Consider the following 26,174-nt stretch of genomic DNA (forward strand, 5'->3'; position numbering starts at 1 on the left):
TTGGTGATCAAAATACCAGTATTTTTTGTATGGCAGTGTTGCCATGCAGTCTTGAAGCCTCTTGGAGTATGGGCACTTTGCTGCAACTCATATTCAGCATGATAGTACGTGACATTCAATGCAGTATTGTTCCCTGTGCCCCCCCCCCCTCCTGCACACCTCAGCATATTTTTCATATTTTAATTACTGCAATAGCCTGCATACTATACACATCCAATTTTCAGGCCGTATCTTGGAGGTAATCTGTGGCAAATGCAAAGGCCGAGCCGAGATGGTTGGGGCCTTGATGCGCATTCTGTTCCTGCGCATCAAGTGTTGGCAGTCGTGTAAACTTGAGATTTGTTCAATTTGCTTGAGTGCGCAGGATGCCGATAAAACTATAAACCTTACTTCATGTAGTTGTTTCATTGCTATTGCCATCAATGCTCCGCCTTCTGACAAAACTACTAAATATTTTTGTTCTCAGGACGAATATCTGTATATTTTTATACTTTTCTTTGTAATGTGTGGGCATAATCTGATGACGGCTGCAGGCACTAAGCGAGGCCAGCCAAGGCGTCCAAGATTTACAGCACCACAAAATGCATCTACGCAAACCTCGGACGCTGCGAGTTTTCAAGCATGTACCCCAAAGGGGTATTAACCAACAAAGAAACCCCCCTTCCCACTGCAAGGAAAGCTCACCATGTGACAATTACCATCATGAATGAAGCGTGGCTCTGTGGAAATGGGCCTATGGATACAGCATAAATATACCCTCCCTTTACCACTGGGAGGTACCCTTTAACAGGGGCAGATCGAGGGTGTATGTCTGGATGTCCTGACCCTCCGATCAATCTTTTGTATAGACAACCACAATCTTTTGTAGAGACAATTACAATCTTTTCTCCAGCGCTCCCATGTAGTATAAACAAGAGAACTTCGTTGGCGATCTTGAGTCTTCTCACTGACCCCGACTGTTCACTCAAACGGCATTGCATTGAATTGAATGCTGGGGTTTTACGCGCCAAAACCCCAATTTGATTATAAGGCACGCTGTAGTGAAGGGCTCCAGATTAATTGTGCCCACCAGGGGATCTTTAACATGACCCCGATGCACGAGACACAGGCGCTCTTGCATATCGCCCCCTCAAAATGTGGCCCCCACAGCCCGGATTTGATCCCATGGCCTTCTGCAGCGCAACACCATAGGGGCTAAGCCACCCTGGCAGGTCTCAAACGGCATCTGCAAGAAGCGCCGTGCAACACTGGCTCACTTGGCCATGTGTGCGCACCAGCTTATGTGTCTGGCTGTACAAAAATTATTATTTGTGGCTGTTACAAGAAAGGAGGTTTCTTAAAATAATTAAATTCTGGGGTTTTACATGCCAAAACCACAATCTGATTTATGAGGAGCACCGTAGTGGGGAGCTTCGTATTAATTGTGACCAACTGGGTTAAAGCATTGCATGAGCCAAATTTTCAGCCCAGGCCCACCATCAGAAGCCTGGCCTGAGCCCATGGCTCCAAGCCCGGGCCTGCATGACCAGGCACTCCCTGGGCCCATGACAGAAATTCGCTGTAGTAGATGCCTTAAGAATGCCATTGCTTAGATGATGTATCCAAAGACATTACAATGAAAGTGCAGTGACAATGAAACGTTGCAAGAAAAGCTTTTTCCCACAAATAAAACATGAACCCAACATGAAACGGCTGAACAACGCAAAGGCTGGGTTAAAACATTTCAGCAAGACATTTTATTTAAAGTGTTAAGTACACTTTATGCTGTAAACACCAAGAAAGAATTATACACATTTGTAAAAAAGTAGCAATTTCATGAAGGCAAAGCATTGACAGTGATAACAAGGTTTGGCAATGTGCTTGAGCTCCTTGCACAATGTTGCTTTGCTGAAGATCCCTGCTCTTTGCAATAAACAATCACACCTTTATTCTGCTTAATGGGCAAGTAAGCGCAGGATGTATCCATCCATGTTTCAGTTTCAGTTTCAGCTTATTATTCTTTAAGTACAATGCATTGGAAAGATACAATATACAGACGAGGGTCCGAAAGTCCAAGACTGCAACGGGACCCAGCGTGTTAGAGCCATATGTTAGCCCTATGTCAGAGCCATAAAAGCAGTGAGGCTCACAGTGTCTACCAAGTTGACATTTCCAAATTCCCTGAGTTTTCCAGGTTTTCCCTGAGTACCTTTGCAAAATTCACGAGTGACACAGAACTTTGTTTTATGTCAAGACGAGCTGACATGCATGCTTCAAAAAAAACAAAAAAAAAAAAAAAGGGGACTTAATCCAGCTTGAATACCAAGGAGTAGTGTTTATTTTATTCAAAAAGAAAACAGACGGGATGGGTTAGTAAAATGCACAGCGAATAAAATATCTTCGAAAAATATGGTAAAGCCCATTGCAAATTGAGTCGAATATATAAAAATACGAATAAAATGAGATGCGTACAGAAGCAAATATTTTCGTATATGAGCTATTTCTTTTTCGTATATTAGCTATTTCTACCAACTGATAGCAGGCTCATTGGTATGAGGCCCGAACTTTGTCACATGTGAGATTCTCTCTCAGCAGCTGGAAAGTCAACCTCAACTGTCCTGACATACTCTCAGCTCGCGCACGACGCCTCAGTGTTGTGTTTCAGTGCTTTAAAGAGTTTAGTTTGGTTTAGATGAGGGTAACCTGCACCTCAGCATCAGCCAACACTTTGTTTTTTGAGCTCAAGCTCCTTCAAAGAAGCAGCGGCACAGCTCCATTCCTGTTCATTCCTCAATGCATCGGTCCTTTGTGTTCTCGTCCTCCTTCAGCCATGCGTTCGCCTCGCAGACCATTTGAAGCATCCTCTTGGTCTGTTGTACAGTCAACGTCCATCTTTTTTTACTCCCTAGGGGCCACGAAAACCTCTGAAAATGTGGGCAGTCCGAAAAAATGAATGCATGTCTTTTACTGCCCTTCAGGGCTCAAATCGCCACAGGCACGTCCGAAATAGCCCTGAAGGCCTGCCAGTACACTTATTAGGCCTATCGATGCTCGTAGTGTGACAGGAGACGGCGAGTGCACGCGTGTATAATTAAGGAATACATAGTGCATCCCGTGACAACTGCCCCTTCATACGCTTGTTAAGCTTCACCGCAATACTTCATGTATGCTTCACCGCGTAACATTGCTGTATGCAGGCAAATTTGACTTTCGGGAACCGGCATTATGCAACGCGCTGTGCTTTCCGAGCTTCAAAGCCAATCGCGAGGATTACAAAGGCAGAGTCGATGCAATTGCTGAAAGTGGCAAATTGATTTAATGAAAAACACAGCACCGAAAAGCCAGAAGCTTAATAGCTAGCGTCGAAGCAGCTAGGCCTAGCGTTGCCATGCGTGAGCGCCGGTTCGAGGCGACGAGATAATCAAAGAGGCTTTGATTAATGCCGTTTCGGACCTGCGGTCACGACAAAAAGTTCGGAAAATCGGGCGGCGAAGGGTTCTTGCGTCCAAAATTTTAGACGTTTTTTTTACATTGACTTTATGGGGTACGTGGCGGTGCCGCAAAGCCATCCAAATTATCCGGCATGTCCCAAAAATCGGGCGTCAACTGTACACTGCTAACTCCTCTAACCGACGACACGGTGTCAAAGTCGATTCATTACGATTACTCTCTTACTCGGGCGAGCATTAGCGCAACTTTCGTCCCTTTTCAATAAATTTACAGCTAATTTTCCCTGACAGAAGCAGAAATTCCCTGAGTTTTCCATGAGTATTTCCAGACTATTCAAAATCCCTGAGAATTCCCGGTTTTCCCAGTTGGTAGACACCCTCAACATTCAAAATGTCTTTCAAAGGTCTTTCCTGAATTATGCCTTAAGCAGCCATTAAAAAATTGCTACAAATGGGTCATATAGCTGTACTGTTGGAGACCTGACTATTACCGAAATTTTTGTCGGCTGTTTACCAACAATAAAAATAAACAGCAGTCTTTCCCTTGGAACTTTCTATTTCTATTCTTTCCTATCATTATCATCAGTCCCTCTCCTTTCTAACAGACCTCTCCTCTCCCCCCTCAGCTAAAAGCTGGATCCTCTGCTGATAAAAGCTGGGTACCCTGCTTTAAGGTAACCCAATATAATGAGACACCAATATGATGTGTTAATATTTATGAAAAAAAGAAATAGAAACAAAAGGAAACAGAGGGTGAGACAAAACAACACCTTGTATTATAGGCATGACTTGACAGTAATTGAAATTATTTACTTGAGATAAACTCTTCATCCTGCAACAAGTAACGAGGCCAAATTTAGTCTTGGTGGGCTGTACTCCAAAGGGGATGGACTTCAAAAATGTCTGTGTGCTTTATTTCGGTGCACATAAAAGAATCCAAGTTGGCCTAAATAATTCTCTTCACTACTGTATCACCTAAAGCCAAGAGTACAGTTTTGGAAGAACAATGACAATCTTGGAACAGCCAAAAGATTTCTTGCAGCAGCTCTTGTAGTAGGGCATTTAGGATATATATAAATGACACAAAAACAATATAATGCAAGTTGTGTAACTCTAACTCTAAAAGGCTATTTAGACATAAATACACAGCAAACTTACATTTAGAAGGAATTATAAAAGTTTAATTAAAGACTCCATGTGGTGAATAACAACATTATGAAATGCAACATGTGGTAAGGTGCTCACAAGACAGTGGCAATAGCAAAATAATAGATTATTTATGTTAAGTGGAATCTCAACCTGTTTGCAAGTTGCAAGATTACTTAGTATATGGCTTTACTTATTCTGGAGGGACTCCAGGCTTGCAAGTGCTTCCGAGAGCCTTTTCTGGTTCTGACCCCTCCTCAACAGTGTCTCAATGCTCTGGATGCTGCGAGAAACATTTTGCCTACATCCTTTTGGAAACTATACTTTAGCATTTTTCAGCACCTTTTTTGATGACTTTATTTTATCTGTAGGTTCCCTGCATTTGCCTTTATTCCCAGGTACATTAAGTCACCTTAGTTTCATTCCTCTTTTGCACTCACTTCTGACGTTTCTGCTTCTAGTCGCTGTTGTTGCTACTTGCAGGTGCCCTTTATTGCTCTGAGCAGCTACTGGTTTAGTGGAATCACCCCGTTTGTGAGGCAGGTGACTATGCACCCAACTTTGTTGCTCTCATGATTAAAGCTGCAGAGACAGCATCATAACAGGAATTACTAACGTGCCACCCCACATGTGCTATAAAGCCGCAAAAGCGAAAGCCCAGGTTTCGTTTGCACAATCATAGCCGTTAGATCTTCAGCAGGTGTCACTGAAGTAGACATGGGGCAATTATTGCCAAAATGATACTTTAGTTGCAGCATGCAGCAAGATGTGCCCTTTGTAGAAGTTTGGAGCAAGTGTAGCAGCAGTTTCACTTCTGCAAGCGCTCATTAAATAACTTATTTAGCATAACATATACATATGCACTAATAAGTGATCATGAATATACGGACAATTTCATTATTGATGGTGATGAATTTTGTGTTTAGTGGCACAAGGGTCAAGTTTTTTTTTTACTATTGTAACATAAATTGAGGATGCATAAATAGTCATGGCCTTACATTTAGACATAATTGAACAATGAATTCACTAGACCTATGTGTGCAGCTAAACAAGCCTGGAAATAGGCCTTAACCGTTTGCCACAAATGGAGAAACCTTACCCAGGCCTGTCCCTGAGCGGGGTGGTTTCGGAGGCTTGGATGCAGAGGACCCAGCCTGGCCCCCTCCAGGCCCCAGGGGCCCCCAGGTGACTGCAGCAGTGACTCGTGTGACCGCGAGCCACGAAGCCGCGGTGTAGGTGCTTCAGCTCGCCGCGCCCGCTCCAGCTTGCTGACGCTCTTGGTTCGCTTCAAGGGATTCTGCTTCAAAGATCGCTTTGAGAAGAAGCTCTGCAACCCGAGAAACACCCCAAGGAGAGAGGTCACTTTTCAAGAATATCTCACTGTGTGAAGGCCTCAATTCAAGGCAAGTTCTGGTGTCACTATTGCAAGCTTGCAGCACATTTTCATACAATGAACCATAGATGCAGTTCACACAGAAACCATCCCCATTATCACCAAGGCTGAGATGGGTTGCATAATGCAAAGTGTGCTTACAAAGTAAACATGTAAAAAAAAAATAAAAAGGCAAATTTTAGAAGCTGTGAAACACAGCCATGACCAATTTTTCAATGTCAAACCATTCTGAACACCATTTCATGACAGCTCCTTATTTTTTCGAAAGGTTCACTGCAACCAGCACATGATTATGGCATTAATTAATAATAGTTATCAATTTTCACACTGATAGACAGTCTACACTTAAAATTCTCAATATATGGCAAACTTTCTACTTGGTATACATATGGCTTTGATGGGTTTTTCTTAGCATTGCATGTAGCTTCAAAAGGGCATCAGGAAGGCAAATGGTCATTAACTAGAACCAACAGACACCAGTGCCACCATGTCACTGCACATACTAAAAGCACATCATCATCATCATCATCATCATCATCATCAGCAGCAGCAGCAGCAGCAGCAGCAGCAGCAGCAGCAGCAGCAGCCGCCGCCTCTTTTATGTCCTCTGCAGGACGAAGGCCTCTCCCTGCGATCTCCAATTACACCTGTCCTGTGCCAAGCGATTCCAACTAGCACCCGCGAATTTCCTAACTTCATCACCCCACCTAGCCTTCTGCCATCCTCGACTGCGCTTCCCTTCTTTTGGTACCCATTCTGCAACCCTAATGATCATAACCCACAGTAACATAACCTGCGTATTACATGACCTGCCCAGTTCCATTTTTTCTCTCTTAATGTCAATTAGAATATCGGCTATACCCATTTGCTCTCCGATCCAAACCGCTCTCTTTGTCTCTTAACGCTATGCCTAGCATTCTTTGTTCCATTGCTCTTTGCACGGTCCTTAACTTGTGCTCAAGCTTCTTTGTCAGTCTTCACGTCTTTGCCCTGTATGTCAGCACCAGTAAAATGCACTGATTGTACACCTTCCTTTTCAATGATAATGGTAAGCTTCCAGTCAGGAGCTGACAGTGTCTGCCGTATGCAATCCAACCCATTTGTATTCTTCTATGAATTTCCATCTGATGATCAGGGTTCCCTGTGATTAATTGACCTAGGTAAACATACTCCTTCACAGACTCTAGAGGCCGACTGGCGATCCTGAACTCTCGTTCCCTTACCCGGCTATTCATCCTTATCTTTGTCTTCTGCATATTAATGTTCAACCTCACTCTTACACTCACTCTGTTAAGGTCCTCAATCATTTGCTGTAACTCGTCTGCAGTGTTGCTGAATAGAACAATGTCATTGGCAAACTGAAGGTTGCCGAGATATTCGCCGTCGATCTTTACTCCTAAGCCTTTCCAGTTTAATAGCTTGAACTGGGAAGGCTTAGGAGCAAGGATCGACGGCGAATATCACAGCAACCTAAAAGTACACCATCATCTTATTACCCACCTTCTGATGCAGTGATAATGCACAGTATGCTCCATAAGACAAATAAACAGAATTTCGGTACTGAAAAATGTGCCATGGTATGACACCAAAATCACTTGTATACCAAAGAAGCATGCTGTGTGCAGACGCTGACTGGTACTTAGTCATCTAGAAAATGAAACAGGACCAAAGAAAAGGCATCAAAATGAGGCTTAGGAGTAAAACACTCCATTTCTTTATTTCTTGCCATGTCTTCAGCACAGCATACCACTTTACAAAGATGAATAATAATAAGAAAACTTTTTCAGGATTACATTGAAAAGCAAAAACGAATATCTAAGCACGACCCCAATGCCAGGAAACAAAAGGCTGAACACAAGCAGCTTCACTCCGACATGCATTCTGGGCAGACATGCTACACCCATATAGATGACAGTTTTAAAATCAGAGGAGGGTTCCTCACCACAATTCGTGATGGCGTGGCAGTAGCATCAGGCACCCGCCCCCCCAAGATGGGGGTGCTAGTGGCACTGCCCCCCTGCCGAAGCTCGTCACTGCCACGCTCCTGGGCTGCCTCTGCAGAGTCATCCGCAGGAGCTAACATAAGCCACAGCAGCAATGGACAGAACATACAGTACAGTGCAGCTGCTCACCAAAAATACAAGAGCCTGATTTTCCTCACAGCCTAAGTGTGGAGCCAGGAATCAAGCTATATTAGACTGCAATTTGTGGATGAGGCCTATGCAGTACACCTCTCAATTATGGGGTATGCATTGAGGCTACGTGGAAACATTTATTTTCAGGGCTCTTTTATAACCAAAACCCCTTAGCAGCTCAAAAGACGGCTCTAAAACAGAGCTGAAAAACTGACATGCTTCCAACACTTGCAGGCACTAGGAACGAAATCTGTAAAGAAAAAAAAAGGGTGTGCACATATCAATCAAAAAGAGATACCTCAAGGAAAGGAAATTCTACAACTGCACTTCCCTCCTGGAAGTAAAACACACCTGTGATTGCTGGCGACGCCTGAAACAACAGCCTCCAATACTTTTTTTGTCTAAACGCACATGGTATAAATATATTTTGCTATGGATGCACACATTTATATTAACAGTAGGTTTAAAATGTTAAAACTAAATAAATAAATAACTTCAACAGTAGTGGAAGAGCCACTAAGAAACTCCTATGCCTACTCTCAAAAGTATTCTGAGTTCATGGGACCAATGCTAACATATTAAGAGTTCAAAATTACCTGCCAACATGTACATCAGAACTCGGCGCAAGTATAAAAACTTTCATGATGTTCATGAGAACACAATAGCAGGTCACAACATTGGTCCAAGACCGATTTTAGAATAGTGACAAGGATATCAACAGAACTAATTGTCCCCATTTGCATATATACATCATCATCATCATCATCATCCTATTATATGTCCACTGCAGGATGAAGGCCTCTCCCCGCGATCTCCAATTACCCCTGTCCTGCGCCAACCGATTCCAACTAGCACCCGTGAATTTCCCAATTTCAACGCCCCACCTAGTCTTCTGTCAACCTCGATTGTGTTTCCCTTCTCTTGGTACCCATTCTGTAACACTAATGGTCCAACGGTTATCTAACCGGCGCATTACATGACCTGTGCAGCTCCATTTTCTATCTTGATATCAATTAGAATATCGTCTATACCTGTCTGCTCTCTGATCCAAACCGCTCTCTTTCTGTCTCTTAACGTTATGCCTAGCAATCTTCATTCCATCGCTCATTGCGCGGCCTTTAACTTGTTCTCAAGCTTCTTTGTCAGTCTCCAAGTCTCTGCCTCATATGTCAGCACCGGTAAAATGCACTGATTGTACAACTTCCTTTTAAATTATAGTGGTAAGCTTCCAGTCAGGAGCTGACAATATTTGTCATATGCAATCCAACCCATTTTTATTCTATGAATTTCCTTCTCATGATCAGGGTTTCTTGTGATTAATTGACCTAGGCAAACATACTCCTTCACAGACTCTAGAGGCTGACTGGTGATCCTGAATTCTTGTTCCCTTGCCCGGCTACTGATCATTATCTTTGTATTCTGCATGTTAATCTTCAACCCCACTCTTACACTCACTCTGTTAAGGTCCCCAATCATTTGTTGTAACTCATCTGCAGTGTTGCTGAATGGAACAATGTCATCTGCAAACCGAAGGTTGCCAAGATATTCGCTGTTGATCCTTACTCCTAAGCCTTCCCCGTTTAATAGCTTGAATACTTCTTCCAAGCACGCAGTGAATAGCATTGGAGAGATTTTGTCTCTCCTTGTTTGACCCCTTTCTTTATAGGTATCTTCCTACTTTTCTTGTGTAGAATTAAGGTAGCTGTGGAATCTCTGCAGATATTTTCCAAGATGTTTATAAAGTTGTCTGTACTCCTTGACTATGTTTATTTTTTAAATCTGACAATGCTGAGCTTGAATTTCACCTCCTCCAGTGCACTACATCTGCAAGCTTGGAGTGATGCCTGACACCAGCAAAAGATACCGAGAGCGAGTGGGGCTATACTAATCCAGGTACAACCAAATTAGGAAGGCCAACTTAGCTTCAACAAAGACACTTCCCCACCAGCACAGGAACTGGCCTCCCTGGTGCAGTATTCGGCCACTTCCTATCTCATGATTCCTAAAATTACCCCTGGCCCTCAGTCCCCAGCCACTGCGAAGGACCTGACCAAGGCGGCAGTCAGACCTGTAACATAGCAGAGGGTGCTAATAATTTCTGGGTCTGGACAGGGCGCCAATGGAAACTGGCCCTTGCAACGTTTAACACCCAAACCCTCTCGAGTGAGGCTAGCTTAGCAGGACTCTTTGAGGAACTATCAGACATTGTTTGGGATATCATCGGCCTTAGTGAGATTAGAAGAACTGGCGATGCTTACACATTGCTGAATAACGGACATGTCCTCTGCTATAGAGGTCTCCCAGATAAGAAGCATTACGGGGTAGGATTCCTAATCCATGAAGACACAGCGGGCAACATTGACAAATTCTACAGCATTAATGAGAGGGTAGCTGTAGTCGTAATCAAACTTAATAAGAGGTATAGATTAAAGGTAGTACAAGCCTACGCTCCAACATCCAGTCATGATGATGAGGAAATAGATCAGTTTTGTGAAGATGTTGAATTAGCGATGAGAAAAATGCAAAATCAGTATACTGTAGTAATGGGCGACTTCAATGCAAAAGTGGGGGGAAAGCAGGCTGGGGAACAACCAATTGGCAACTACGGCGTCGATTCTAGGAACGCTAGAGAAGACATGCTGGTAGAAGTCACAGAAAGGAATAAGCTTCGAATAATGAACACCTTTTTCAGGAAGCGTAGCAACAGAAAGTGGAGCTGGAAAAGCCCTAACAGTGAAACAAGAAATGAAATTGACTTCATACTTTCTGCTGACCCCAGCATACTGCAGGATGTAGAAGTGATAGGTAGGGTAAAGTGCAGTGATCATAGGTTAGTAAAGGCCAGGATTCACCACAATTTGAAGCGAGAATGAGTAAAATTGGTCGAGAAGAAACAGGCCAACCTCGAGGCAGTAAGGGTAAAAGTAGACAAATTCAGGCTGGTACTTGCAAACAAATATGCAGCCTTAGAACAGAGAGATGAGGATGACATACAGCTAATAAATGAAACCGTAAATAAGCTGGCTTCAGAGGCAGCAACTGAAGTGGGAGGCAAGGCACCAAAGGAACAAGTAGGCAAGTTCTCCCAAGTAACAAAGGACCTAATAAAGAAACAGCAAAGAATGAAAGCGTCCAACACAAGAGATAAGATAGAATTTGCAGAACTGTCAAGACTGATCAACAAGGCGAAAATAAGGAATATTCGAAATTACAACGTGAGAAAGACTGAAGAAGCCGTAAAAAATGGACGCATCTTAATATTACATATCTTTTTAAATAAAAACACTATATCCTTATGATCGACAAGAATTCCGCATAGTATAAAGGTGCAATAATATGGGTGTCACATGGCACATTTTCTATCATTATCAAGCTTGATTAGAATCAAATTTATCGATTGTGATTGGCTTCTTTGCACATGCTGCAGAAGGAAGCCAATTGCTGTTGAGATATTAGATCCCAATCGGGATCGATGGCAATATAAAATGCACTTTGTGATACCAGCTTACGTTTCAACCCACACACCTCTTGTTTTCAGAGTCTACAAGTATTTCTCATGGTACTTAGGCAAAATATTCTCTTGCTTTATAAAAAGTAAAGCTTGTTAACTGGTTTCTATAAGATCACAAAAGCTATTCAGCCCTTTTTAGTAGTGCATAAGGAGCAATGCAATAACTGTTTAATGTTAATAGGCAGCTGCCTGTACTTAGCAACATTTACTTGAAAGCTGCCCTCAAGAGAAAGTTTGTGTTCAATGATGTCACTATACATGCTCAGTATGGTTATTCCACTGCACCATAACTGCGATGAGTTTTCCAAGAAACACAGACGAGCGGAAAGCCATGCAAAGCACCAAGCTAAATCAACTTTCACTGCATTCCTTTGCCAGATGAAAAAACTGACCCAGCATGTCTTTCTTAAACATTCATAAGTAGCACAGAACTTGTTTGTCCCAACCTTGTAAGGTTTAGTTAGTCAACAATTGGAATGGGTTAAAGATTTGTACCTATAGGTCAAAGGCAACCCTTTTGTCATACAAAGTGGTTTAATTTTGTTACATAATTGTACATTAACGCGCGACAGTGATTAGAGAATAGCACCACAGACCTAGCAAAACTAAGCAGGTTGAGGCACACAATATAGCGGCCTTTAGACTTCAAGAAGCCAAAGCTTTATCGACATTTGACATAAAAAGAGAAAGTCCTTTCATACATGTTTTCCAAATTTACGAGTTGTAGAGCAACCTATCAGCAACAAAAATTTTCCAGCTGAACAACCCATTGCAATATTCATAACATCGCCTGACATGACATTAGCAATAACAATTGGCAAACAGGTCTCCGACGCTTCCCAACGAGATTGGGCTGCGCATATTAAATAATGTTCGCGAAACTTGTCAGCAGGCGTGAATTAAAACAGCGATGCGAAAATGAGAGAAATTCTACAAGCAAAAGAGTGTAAACAGAACTGTGCCGTAAGTAAACAGAATTCGATGCCTGCGTCCAAAACACACAATGCAGTGCTGCATATTACACTAAACGTCAGACAGCAAACTGAACCAACAAAAGTGGATAATGCACTCACGCATTCATCTAACGCGTACAGAAACGACGGCGATGATTTGTACACGTCTGGTCCTGTAACTAATTGCAGACGCTAGAGCAGTCGCGAGCTTCTGCTCAGCGAAGTCAGGCGCAAAGACCTTGCTACGTCCATCAGAAGTAACTTTACGCCGCAGCGACAAGCTCAAATGCCTGCGTGATGAAGACCACTTGGCGCGATGAGGGTAGCAGAGACGAAACCATCCAGTGGCTGCGAGATAGGTTCGCGGGTGTAGTTCTGTTCAACTGAACCGTCACACAGCGGTCTTTACGCGACGATCGCGCCTAAAACGCACAATCCTTGAAGTTTTCTACATCCCACTAGGGCTTCCCGAAGAAGCGTTGGCAATGCGTTGGCTCCGAAAGCGGGATGTCAGCAGTGTAGGCGGCGGCGGCTATATTCGGTTTGAGGAAAGAAGCAAGAGAGAACAGCGCGGCGCGACCGACCGAGCGCGTCGGTCGAGGGAGGTCATGAGCGAGCGAGCGCGCTTCGTTGGCTTTGTCGCGCAATCTCATCGTGCTCGCGATCGTGGCGAAGGGGAAACAGCAAAACAAAACATAACACAAACACAAAACGCCAACCGACACTCGCTTGCGTTATCCGCTGATAACCTACGTAACGCGGTGTCATAACAATCGGTCAGATTTCGCCCACTCGCTAATTTGGCCACGCAGCGATGCCACAACATAAGCAGCGAGCGCTGCTTTTGTTCACGTGCGAACTGTGCAAACCGCCAGACGCAACGCGAGAGCGTTGGCAGACGACGAGCGGATGTGAGCGACTACGCCTCTAACAAAACCGCCTTGGGGTTACGCTTTCACCTTGTTCAGGAGAGGCAAGGCAGTCGAGCGCCATCAACAGAGTGGTTATTCGGGGATCCCGTTTACACTCCCAGTGCCCTAGAGCGAAAACCAGCTGCGGCTGCCGACGAGACGGCCCGGGCGACCTCCATCTACTTTCCAATGCTAGACGCCGCCATATTTGCTTAGAGGAGAGAAGGAAGGCGCATGAGAACGGGGTGCGCCTGGTTGCCTGCCCTACTTTTTGTTTTGCAACTTTTTGTTCGCTTATCTTCGTTTCTTATTTCCTGCAAGCAAAGTTTCATGACAGGTACGAATGCGGCAGCCTGCTGCAACTTTCAGCGTTACTGTTTGCTGGAAATGTGGCGCGGCACTAAGATAACGGCATTAAAAGGCGATAATTGTCAACGTGAGAAGCGAGAAATGCAGCGCTTGTATCATAAATGCCGACCGATGCGATGGCGCTTCTAGGCGTCTGACACTCTAGGAAGTATGCGGCGAGCAAAATATACCTGGCAGATAGCCACAACATTGACAAGGGAAAGCCATTTCAGTTATGACAATCAAACAGGGCAACAGTACTACCGTGCATGAAATGCCAAATGGCAGCGTGCTTTCCATTGCTGATTACACTTATTAACCACGGTGGTAGCACTTAATTCAGTAAGCCACTCCAGCAGTAGAGAACCTTACGCATGCACAGCACAATGAAACTCTTATATAACAGAGGACATCTTCATGAACTATATGAAAATGTAGCATCAAGCAAGAAGTAGGAACATTGCGCATGCCAAGTCAAAGCAACTGCTGCATATGAATAAGCCTTCTGCTTACAATGACGTTGTTCAGCCCTCTCCAACTGTGGATTAGGAAAAGACGAGGTCAATTGAGTGAATAAATGACAGCAGCCAAGAGCTACCCATTGACAACTAGGAAACCACAAGCAGCAGCATCCTTTCAGTGCATGCATACGTTTGTGTACGTTGTGTTGAGTGAAAATGAGTTTTACAACTTTGCAGTAATTTTGGTTCTAATGCCCACCGACCGTACCTGCTGGCCATCAAAGGCAAGATTACTGCAAAGTCATATGTACCTTTGCACAATATAACCGCACGATAAACTGGAACGGAGATAGACCTAAGAAGTGTGTACACACGCAAATTGCTGGCTTTCAACCGACCATTTGTTTGTGTCACTGTCCCTTTTTGTAGCTAACAGCAACGTGCGAGCTCATCGCCATGCACAAGGGAGCAAGACAGAAAAGAAAAAATGGAAGGCCACAAAAATAAGAACACATGGCTATCATAGTTCCAGCAATGCCATTTTGCAATCAATGAGGGCAACGGATGACTGGCCAATACATCTTTCCTAATTTTTAAAATAAATAACACCACCTCCTTAATATCACAGGCCTCGGAGCCGATGTGTTGGTATAATTCCTAATGGTAACAGCACGAACAAAACGACGATGGAGTGAAAGGACACAGGACAGCGCTCGTCCTGTGTCCTTTCACTTCGTTGTTGTTTTGTTGGCGCTGTTACCATTATAAAGGCATACTAACTCGCCCAACTTCACCACTTTAATGCTGGTATAATGCTTGCAGCTTCTCTAACTATACACACATACAGCTCCAGCAGTGCGCTGCCAAATACAAGTGTGTTATTGTATTGGTGCTTGCTGATGCACTTGTTCAGACACCTCTCGGTCTGCCCGATGTAGATATTGTTGCGTGGTGGAGACAAGCACTAACATTGTTTATGCAAGGCAAATGCTGAAGGCACTAGAACATGGCAGCGGAAGAGCCCCAGCAACACCAGCACTTCTTCATCATCGTTTCTTGTCTGCATGTTCTGTTCTGCATCGTGACACTACGCTGCATGGGTTGGTGCGGCGACCCGGCACAAGCGATTATGGTCCGGCAAAGGCACGCACGTAGAGCTTTAAACGGGAGACATGAACAACATCGGTTCTTGGCTGTACCGACGATGGGAGCAATCTCGTACGTCACATCCAAAAGCTGTCGTAGGATTCGATATGGACCTGAATATCGTGACAGAAGTTTTTCCGATAGGCCCGCACAACGAGACGGTGACCACAGGAGCATGAGGGAGCCAGGTAAATACTGCATGTCCCTATGGTGCGTATCACAATGGGACTTCTGGGAAGCCTGGGAATAAGTGAGGCAAGCGTGGGCAATCTGACGAGCCTGTGCTGCCATAGAAATCGCATCGCTGGCATAAGCGGTGTGCGACTGTGTGACTTGGGGAAGTATAGTGTCCTGGGGCAAAACAGGATCACGGACAAACAGTAGATAAAACAGTGGGTAACCTGCAATGCCATGGCGGGACGAATGGTAAGCGAAGGCGACATATGGCAGAGCGACGTCCCAGTCCTGGTGGCCTGGAGAAATGTACATAGCTAGAATGTCAGTAAGCGTTCTGTTTAGCCGCTCTGTGAGACTGTTAGTCTGCGGATGATAAGCAGTGGCTATTTGATGCTCAGTAGAACATAGGCGGAAGATGTCCCCAATGACCTTTGACAAGAAGTAACGTCCACGATTTGTGAGGAACTGACGTGGAGCACCGTGGTGCAGGATGGCGTTGCATAGCAGAAAATAGTGGCACAACTTGTAGTGGCACAACTTGTAGGCAGAGCTCCCGTAGTGGCGAAGTGCGTGGAATGATCGGTTGCAACCGCAACTCATTTGTTGCCCTTAGTTGAGAAAGGAAAAGGGCCAAGTAGGTCGAGTCCCACACGAAAGAAAGGCTCAGTGGGAATATCGATGGGTTGTAAAAGCCCAGCTGGAGCCATGGGAGTGGGCTTCCAGTGTTGGCACAGGTCGCAAGCAGTCACATACTGGTGCACAGAGCGGTAGAGGTCGGGCCAGAAAAAACGATGCCGAACTCGGTCAAAGGTGGTGCGAGTAACACCGAGATGCCCAGCGATAGACGCATCATGGAGTTGTTGAAGCATGGTGCGTTGAAGGTGCCCCGGCACGGCCAGCAATAGGTCAGCACCATCAGGGTGCAAGTTGCATTTGTATAGGATTCTGCCAGAAATACAGAATAGACGAAGGAAAGGATCAGGAGTTGGCCAGCTTAACCAATCCATGATGGTTCGCAGAACGGGATTACAGCGCTGTTCATCGCAAATGTTGAAGCCTGAGAACAGGGTGGCGGGACAAGCAGTCGACGTCCTGATGTAAATGGCTGGATTTGTACACTACAGAGAAAGTGTACTCTTGCAAGCGCAATGCCCAAGGTGCCCTGTAGGGTCCTTCAACGAGGAGAGCCGGCAGAGCGCATGGTGGTCGGTAAATTACACAGAAATGGCAACCAAATAGGTATGGGTGAAACTTCACTATTGCCCAAACCAGCGCTAGGCACTCGTTCCGTGATAGAATAGTTGCACTCAGCCATGGACAGAAGATGGCTTGTGTAAGCAATAACGCACTCTTGACCACACTGAATCTGGGCAAGAACAGCACCAATGCTGTGACCACTAGCATCTGTATGGATTTCAGTGGGTGCTGAAGGGTTAAAATGGGCTAAAATTGGGGAGCTCGTCAAGAGTCTGATGAGTGCTGTGAAGGCTTCGGCCTGCCGCTGTCTCCACACGAAAGCGACATCGTTCTTTAAAAGCACGATGAGAGGGCAAGCATTGACAGCAAAATTCTGAACAAAGCGACGAAAGTATGAGCTTAAGCCTATGAAGCTGCGAATGTCCTTAACTGAGCATGGAACAGGAAATTCTTGCATGGCTCGAATTTTGGCCAGGTCAGGTTGAATTCCATTGGCGTTTACAACATGCCCGAGAATGGTTATTTCACCACGACCAAAGTGACACTTCGACGAGTTGAGCTGAAGTTTCGCAGCTTGAAACATAGCAAGGACAGTCGTGAGACGTTCAATGTGCATTTCAAACGTTGGAGCAAAAACGATTATGTCATCGAGATAACACAGACAGATGGTCCACTTCAAGCCTCAGAGAAGGGTGTCCATCATTCTCTTGAATGTCGCTGGGGCATTGCAAAGCCTGAAGTGCATGACTCTGCATTGAAAAAGTCCATAACGTGTAATAAAAGCTGTTTTCTCGCAATCCTTCTCATCAACAGCGATCTGCCAGTAACCCGAGTGGAGGTCAATCGATGAAAAATATTTCGCCCTATGTAGACAGTCAAGTGCATCATCGATATGAGGCAATGGATACACATCCTTTTTTGGTGATCTCATTCAGATGGTGATAATCAGCACAAGATCTTCAGGTGTTGACCACGACAACTGGTAAGGCCCATGGGCTAGTGGAAGGCTCGATGATGATGTTCTTCAGCATCTTAACTTCACTTTGAATGATGCTGCGCACTGCAGCAAATACGCTGTAGGGGCGACAATGGATGGGACTTGTGTCACCAGTGTGAATCCGATGAGTGGCTATGGCTGTCTGGCTGAGTGGGTGCTCATAGAAATCAAAAATATTGCGGTAACTGAACAGTATGCACCTAAGGTCTACAGTTTGAGCTGGTGATAGGTCGGTTGCAATCATTTTATCGACGTCACGGTAGGGTGATAAAGCTGAAAAGGAACATGCGACGATAGGGCTGACAAAGGCAGAAATAGTGGGCATGAGCAGAGATATCTGGTACTCGTTCACAGGTGTCAGACAAGCCACTACACTGTCATGTTACCGGGAAGAACATGCGCAACAGATCCAAAATTGAGAACGGGAAGCCAAGTAGAATGATCGACAATGGCGACAACAGTACTTGGGAGTGTGACGCCATGCTGTAGAATAATGTTGACAAGTGGAGAGACGACGTAGTTGCCATCAGGAACATGTGGTCGAGGTACCGTAGTAGAGGCTTGAGGCAGCAACCAGGCAAATTAGCAGAACACAGGAAAGGATGGTGTGGATCAGAAACAAAGTAGCAGTCAGAATGAAGGTAGAACTGCACGACACCAGCAGCGCAGTCTATTATGGCACAATGGGTTGAAAGAAAGTCCAGCCCCAAAATCAGGTCATGGGGACAGCACTCTTATACAATAAATAAGACGGTGGTTTGATGGCCGGCAATCGCTACTTGTGCTGTACACATGCCGACAACTGGTGGCATATTGCCGTCGGCAATGCGTACTGTGCACAATACGGCAGGCGTGAGAATCTTTCTGAGTCTTTTGCAAAGGGCGGCACTCATTACAGACATCTGTAATGTCGACATCAGATGTCTAGTTTTCCTGCGGCACAAACGCAGGGGAAGAAGAGCGACGGGCCTGCGGCGAACGAGACTGACAGGGGTGACGGTGACCGGCTGGTTTGGAAGGTTGTAGGTATGTTGTCGGTATTTGTAGATGAAGGACGCACAGAGAAACAGGGAGCACCCTGATCTGGACGGTCGGACTGGAAGCTCCACCTAGGGGGTGATGACCAACGACTGCAGCAATGACGAGCTATATGTTCAACATGCGAGCAATTGAAACAAATCAGCCTATTGTCCGGTGTTCTACAGGGCAAGCAGTGTTTGGGCGAGGCCGGTCCTGACTGATAGCGGCATCACGAGTGGGGCAGAGAGATGGGAGGCCTAAACTTTCCATCTCTTGTCTGAAAACGGCCTGTATAAGCGAGACAGAATATGCATTGTCTGGGCAATGCTGATGAGGAACAGTGGGAGACATGGCTTCGAGCTCGCAACGAATTAACCATGTCAAATTTTCTTGCCCAGACAGAGGAAGGTCCATGTGGCTGTTCCTCACATGAAGACGTCGAAGCTGTATTTGGTAACCTGTTGAACTGCTGTGTAATGCAGTGAATCTTCATCAGTTTGAAATCGCGGCACTCTTTGATGATCGCGTCCACCAGGTCGTAGTTCTTGCAGATAAGGAGGTTGAATGTGTAATCTGCTATGCCCTCCAGGATGCGGCTAATAATGTCGGTCTCGTTTATGCCTTAGTCAACTTTACGACAGAGCACGAGGACATCTTGAATATATGCCACGTAAGGTTCTGTTGACGTTTTAGCATGGGTCAATAGCTCCTTCTTTGCTGCCAGCTGATGGCCAAAGGGCTTTCCAAAGAGGTCAAGAAGTTCTGCTTGCAGATGTCCCAACTCGTTATGTCGTGTCTGTGGGTCTTGTACCGTGCTAGCACTGTGTCTCGGAGGTAGAATATCACATTTGCTAGCATTAGCGTTGTGTCCCACCGATTATTTTCGCTTACACACTCATACCAGAAAATCCAGTCTTCAATGTCCATACCATCGGTGCCATTGAAGGTCCGTGGGTCTCGGCTGGGCAACACGATGGAGGTCAGAGTTTGCGGCATCAGAGGTGGGTGGTCGGTCATCGTGGCGCTTTGGCTGTCGATCATAGAGTCAGGGCTCACATGACGACCACTGCAGAGCTCTGCATTGGTACCTAGAACCTCGACCAAAATGTTGCGAGGTGGAGACAAGCACAAATGTTGTTTATGCAAGGCAAATGCTGAAGGCACCAGCTGACACTAGAACATAGCGGCGGAAGTGCCCCAGCAACAATAGCACTTCCTCGTCATCGTCGCTTGTTTGCATGTCCTGTTCTGCATTGTGACAATATGATCAGGCAAAGGGAATACCATATATGATGGTGCATGTGCACGGCATGAACATGGTGGTATGTTTTTCTTGTGCAATGTCCTCAGGAGGCACCACCTGCCTGAATGTGCCTTTAAACTTCTGCACTAATACAGCCAAACTTATTCCATGATGAATGAACCAATTCCAACCCGTACCTTGCCACAACATTGTTTGCTGTGTTGTGCGCTGTAATTTTCCACTTTCAATTGCTTTAACAGCTTCTCGGAACTTGCACATATTAGCCACTTCGGATACTTGGCTTCCTTAGGTCCTCACAGACTACGACCTCAGATTCCACATGTAAAAGGAAGGCAGTATTGCCATACGTTCATGGCCTCCCACATTGTTTGAAGGTTAAGGCAAGGTGCAGAAGGTTAAAGGTTAAATCACATAGGTGGCACCTCATGAGGTCATTGCACAACGAACATACCACCATCTTTGTGCCGTGCACATGCACCATTGTATACAAGATCCCCTTCTCCTGCAGTCATATCTACATTTTGCAGCCTGGGAGGTATCTGAAAAAGAACCTCAGTGAACAAAATAGTAAGGCAGCAATGCACTTGCATTTGCTAGTGCACTGCCAGAGCTGCATATACCAGCCACAGCAAAAGTAGCTGCAAGTGTTTTTACTGGCACCATTACCCTGTGGTATGCAAGATTATGGAGGCATTCCTTATAAAGAAGAATGAGGAAAGATGTGTCACCTAGCTGTACAGTGCCCTCACTGACTGTGAAATGGCACTGCTGAAACTATAATAGCTGTGTGAGGTAAAGGGCTTTTGCTTCGCGATTTTCCTTCCCCACCTTTTTTTTTCTCAGTGTTGCTCTCTCGAGTATGGTGAAGAATATGTGCCATGCCGTAGCATTTTAGCTACAAAAGGGGACAGTGAGAAAAATAAATCGAGAGTTTAAAGTCAGTGCCTCTTTCTTGCCATTCTTGCATCTATCTTCATCTGAGTTTATTGTGCTGTTAACATTGAATAAGTTTTGTGTTGTTCAGTGAGAAAAATTAGCTTTTAGTAGATAGCAGACCCAGAGCAAGGTTAACAGGAAAGATTTAAGGGAGGCCAAAGGGGGAGAGAAAACATATGCGTTAGCAGACAAAAAAAGCTGACGAGTTTCAAAGAAGCAAATGTTCACTGTTTTTCGAAGGAGCTTAACAAAGAGCCTTGAAGCCATGTTACTTATTCTTGAAGGACAGTTCTTTATCAGACAAGGTCACATAATGTTGGCCGACAGACGGGACACAAAGATGAGCCATCTCATGTGTCTCAATTATCTTGTGCTTGAGTTTGTCCTTTTGTCACTGACACAGACACCTTCAAACTTCAGGCTGCACCCACACTTGCTGTAGTGGAGAGCTAGGTGGTCAGTCACTAGGTTGCCAAGTTCACAATAAGCAGGTGTACATGGCTCATATATTTTATGCTTCAAAACTAAGCCTCACAGTTGCAAGTCAGCACTGTGTATGTTTGTCTATTCATGTATTGTGTCTTCTCACACTGTTTAATTATGCAACATCACTAATTAGCCTAACAAGCTACCATTGTGTATTATTTTAAAGACTGCACATGTTGTATTTACTCAAATTTAGTGCACATTTAAAGAAAGAAAACTGGGCCTCCCAAAACTGGTGCTTCAGGAGGCTCAGACCTGCCCTGGCAGTGTAATAATGTCAGTACTCGTCTCAGTCTTTCCACTTAGGCTTAAAGCAACCTTGAGCTGAATACAGAGGAAAGCTGCAGTGCAAGTTTTACAAGTAAGTTAGATTACATTTTTCTTTGCAATGGGGGGTGCATTTTGGTGTAGATGTGTGTTCTCTAGTGTACAAGCTTGTCCTTCCCTTATCTCCTTGTGTGCACCCACCCGTCCTTTAATCTCAAAGGCTAAATTAGTTTGCCAGGGTAAGAATCAATATGGAAAAAAAAGAGACTTTTAAGGAATCTTTTCGTTAGGTAAATAATGAATTCCACGTGTCAGGGTTCAAGGGTATTTGTCATAAGTGTCACCAAATGTCTTTATTCAGCAAAAAAGTTAGTTCGTCAAATACCTTCTTACATTATATCGTTAGTATATAGACGCATACCCTTTTTCTTGATCAACGTTCAAGGCTAACACATTTAAGAACACCCCGCGGGGATGCTGGCTGCTTTGGGTATACTAAGTTGTCGTCCTGTGCTGTTTCGCCCTTTCGTTCTCAACTGATAGTTGCAGTTGCTCTAGATTTTTGTCATGATGCTTCGACAGCAAAGAATTGGTGACAGTTGGGCGCTGTTCCTCAGACCGATTCTTAATATTTTGTTGCTGTAGGCTTAACAAAAGAGGCTGCACTAGTTCAACATGGACTAGAGATTTGGCGGCGTATGTGGCAAGGAGCGCACATAGTGCAGTATCTTGGAGGCCAGGGACACAATGCTTGCTTGTACTTTGCACTTCACATTGAAGCACGCTACCATCTGCTCAAACTTGGAGCCGCCGTTTTCTTCTCACCGGCAAGCCGGCCACCGGAAAATATAATTGCACATGCGCAAACGAGCATCATGTGGGCAAGCATTGTGAAGAAGCTTTCGTTCAGTGAAATCACCGAGGAAAGACATTGCCGAGGAACTTACTTAGTGCAAAAAAAGCAAGGAAAGGAAGCATAAAGGTAGCTTCTGGGTTACCTTATGGTAAGGGAGTGCCAAGGAAACCTCTACTAAGCATGCTTCAAAAAGGAAGCTTTCAGAATTGACGTGAGGGTGGCCTAACTGCAATGAAGGCGTCCTTAGTAAGGTAAGGCAGGTTTCAGAATTTGGACCTAAGTCTGCTAAGGGTGGCCACAACCACTATTCTTTGTGGCAGCAGCAGCACAGTGAAGCTTGCCATGAGCTCAGTCTACTAATACTAAAATGCAATGCATAATGGTTCAGTTGCATCACGAATACTGATGAAACTAAGCATGAAACCGATGCTATGTCATCAGCATTAAGCTTGCAACATGCAGCAGTTACTGCACATATAAATTATCTGGTTGCTCATGCAATGCAGTTGCTATATGTTACTCACACATGCATTGAATGCAGGCACGGCACAATTCAACAGGATGATCTGAGACGCGCAGCACCACTGCGGCTATTGCAGCTTATTGTTCCTTGCTGTCCACAAAAGGCATGTTGAGAAAAAGAAAAGTGCCTTATCAAAAAGTCACAGTGACTTTAGCATACACTAAAGAGGATGAAGGCAAAAATTTGACCGCTCACAAGAAATTCATTAAATTTACTTGACATTTTCATTCTAATGCATTGTTACTTCCTATTATACTTGTTTTCTTCCACCAAAGGTTGTGGGTTTGAGTGCCTTAATTTTCACCCTAATTAACAGCACGCGGGTTCAACTCCCACCAAAAGTCGTGGGTTCGAGTACCTTAATTAACTGTAACTTAATTAACCATGTATTACCTAACTTCACCTTAATCAATAGACAGGGGACAGGAACCCCATCAAGCTGTGATTGTGCAGCTTTTTGTTCCTGCCCTTGCATTTTCTTTTGCTGTAGAAAGGAAAATGCGAAATAATGTTTCAAAGTTTCACAAAAGGTAGTGGGTGTGACTCTCATTCTTAACGATGACAATTGGAATCCAACTTGGAGATATGGCCAGTTTGCCCATATCTCCATGTTGTGTCGTGGGTTCGAGTGCCTTGGTTAACTTCGCCTTAATTAATACCAAAGCTCGTGAGTTCGACTCTCACCAAAGGTGGAGGGTTTCACTCCCACCAAAAGTTGTGGGCTCGAGTGCCTCAATTAAGTCTACCTTAATAAATGGTGTCTTAATTAACTTTGCCTTAATTAAAACCCACAGGCCATGGGTTCGATTGCTTCAAGTGCCATAATTAACTTTGCCTTAATTAACACCAAAGGTTGTGGATTCGACTACCACCAAAGGTCAAGGGTTTGACTGTAGCCATGCGTGCACTTTTAATTTGCCAAGCATGTCATCTCTCCAAGACCTGAGCGAGCTGGAATGAAGGATTTCAGCTCACATGTGTGCTCAGAATTTCACTCGCGTACAACAGCAATCATGTGTGCCGCCATGCATTGAGGGACGTGAGCACCACTCGTTAGCGTGGACTTTTTTTTTTTACTTTGTAATATGCACAGAATAAAGTGCAAAGGCTTATAATATATCAACTGCAATTTTAAGCAATAAGTATGTGGTACTTATTGTATATGATTAGTGTGTGGTTATATTCTAAATATGTTATTATGTTTATTTTATTATTATAAATATAAATATGTATTATGTTATTTCCTAAATACGTATGTATGTTATTTCCTAAATAAATTTAAACTTGTAAATTAGTCTTTCTGTACTTTGCCCGTGTTTCTTTGGCAGAAAAACGTTTAGTGATGGAGGAAAAAACAAAGATGCAACGTTTCTTCCCTTAATTTCATGCACGAACTGCAGAATAAGTGACATCAGTGTCATCATGGATTTTGTGGCATTTTAACGTACTGGACCCTTTCTGTTTAGAAAAGGCTGCAAAAGTTGCTAGGTTGAATGCTTGATTACTTTATAGTTAGATGTGACATTTTTTTTCATTGATATACAATTAATTAGCACCGAGTAGACGCTGTTAAATCTGTGACACCAAGGCAGTGCCAAAGTGGTGTTGCCGTTTGCTTTTCATTTTTGCGTCCTTTTTGGCTGACCAAGCTTCTGCTCATGGTCAGACTGACCTATTTGCAATTACAGACATGCAATTGACTATTACAGCCAGACTGAATACTGCATTTTGGCGTCCCTATATGTTTCACATTTGTATAACTAAGCCTTTCAGTTTAATGGAGTTCTGCAAAAAACACATTCGTACACAGTGTACTACAACTGCGATGTCACTACAGTGGGCTCGAGATTAACTAGGCCTGCTGCGATTCTCACACTGTAAAATGCTACTGCGGCACTAATTTTGTATTTACCCTTTATGAAATAGGAATCGAAACTACAATTTCATGCTCAGCAGTGCAACGCTTGATCTGCTAAGTCACTGTAGATAGATAACTCACTGCAACTACTATATTGAGTATTGTAAATGACAAGAAATAACATACCTATTCCAACACAAACAGCTTTAGTAGACCTGAACGTCCGTTTTATCTGAACTGCACAAAAGTAAGAACAACAACATAAGAAATTTAGTGAATGCAGTCAATGAATAGTATATAGAGGCTAAAGGATCTTCGATTCCTTGAATCTAGCTAGCTGAAGGCACTTTGAAGTTCATTAACATATGCTAGGCAGAGCTATATTCAGTGGAAGGTGTTGTGCACTAAGCAGATGTGAATAAAGAAAAAGAATGAGTGCTGAAGAACATGTGTATTAAACTCAGCTTGCTACATGTATTACAGTCTGAATATAGGTGACAAGTAGGGCAGCGAGTGTAAATTTAAACAGGTTGACATTAAACCAATGGTTGACACATGAAATAAAAGGCATGTTTGGCACACAGTTTCTTCCATGAAAACTTAGAAATTATTAATTTATTATGAGGTCAGTTCCTCTGATGCCACACCAAGTACAATAAAAGAATGAAAAAAAAAAGGAAAAGAACAACTTTAAGCCCTTAATTGTTTCATTAGCTCTCTATACTAGTAGACTGCAAAGCTATGTAGTTTTCAGAACATGGGAAAAGAAAAATTAAAGTGAGTTAGTGTTTTTAAAGTAGTGCTTGTTACATGCATGTAGCCACCAATTCTATATTTCTTTTTCTTTTTCAGAGCACAAGAATTGTTTTTCAGTCTTGCTTTTTAGAGAAGCCTGCCTAATGTATGGAAGATGTTATGTGCATCATGAAGGAGGGTGCGACAAGCATGTGAACATTTTCAAATATTTTGCATAAAGGGTACCAATGGCATCCAATCTCTGACGTGTCAGCTACTTCACATCAATATCACTTTCATTCAACAAGTGTAACAGGGAATAATAAAAATTTTACAAGGAAAACCTGTCAACAGTATGAGCGTCACAGATCAAACAATATACAGGGTGTTTCACGTAACTTGTGCCAAGGATTTTAAAAAAGTGGT

General features: G+C 44.0%; 1 protein-coding gene and 1 long non-coding RNA gene across 6 annotated transcripts in view; one reads left to right on the forward strand and one right to left on the reverse strand.

Annotated features, from left to right (window-relative positions):
• The window catches only part of raskol (Ras GTPase-activating protein raskol), a 199,175-nt gene that overhangs the window by 143,377 nt on the left and 29,624 nt on the right, over nucleotides 1-26,174 (reverse strand). For 2 of the 5 annotated variants that reach the window (XM_075699424.1, XM_075699459.1), the window contains exons 4-6: nucleotides 25,200-25,250; nucleotides 7,910-8,022; nucleotides 5,674-5,901 (exon numbers count right to left, since the gene is read on the reverse strand). In XM_075699424.1, coding sequence (XP_075555539.1) covers nucleotides 5,674-5,901; nucleotides 7,910-8,022; nucleotides 25,200-25,250 — 392 coding nt within the window. Of the gene's footprint in view, nucleotides 1-5,673; nucleotides 5,902-7,909; nucleotides 8,023-12,686; nucleotides 13,317-13,525; nucleotides 13,660-25,199; nucleotides 25,251-26,174 lie in introns of those variants that run through there. The other 3 variants (XM_075699442.1, XM_075699450.1, XM_075699434.1) reach the window with 3 other exon arrangements.
• LOC142588043 (uncharacterized) lies at nucleotides 13,674-26,062 on the forward strand. Its single transcript, XR_012829659.1, has 3 exons — nucleotides 13,674-13,814; nucleotides 21,803-21,870; nucleotides 25,866-26,062. It is a non-coding gene; the product is annotated as an uncharacterized LOC142588043 (long non-coding RNA).

The sequence above is a fragment of the Dermacentor variabilis genome, chromosome 1 (genome assembly GCF_050947875.1).
Source record: "Dermacentor variabilis isolate Ectoservices chromosome 1, ASM5094787v1, whole genome shotgun sequence".
Taxonomy (NCBI): domain Eukaryota; kingdom Metazoa; phylum Arthropoda; class Arachnida; order Ixodida; family Ixodidae; genus Dermacentor; species Dermacentor variabilis.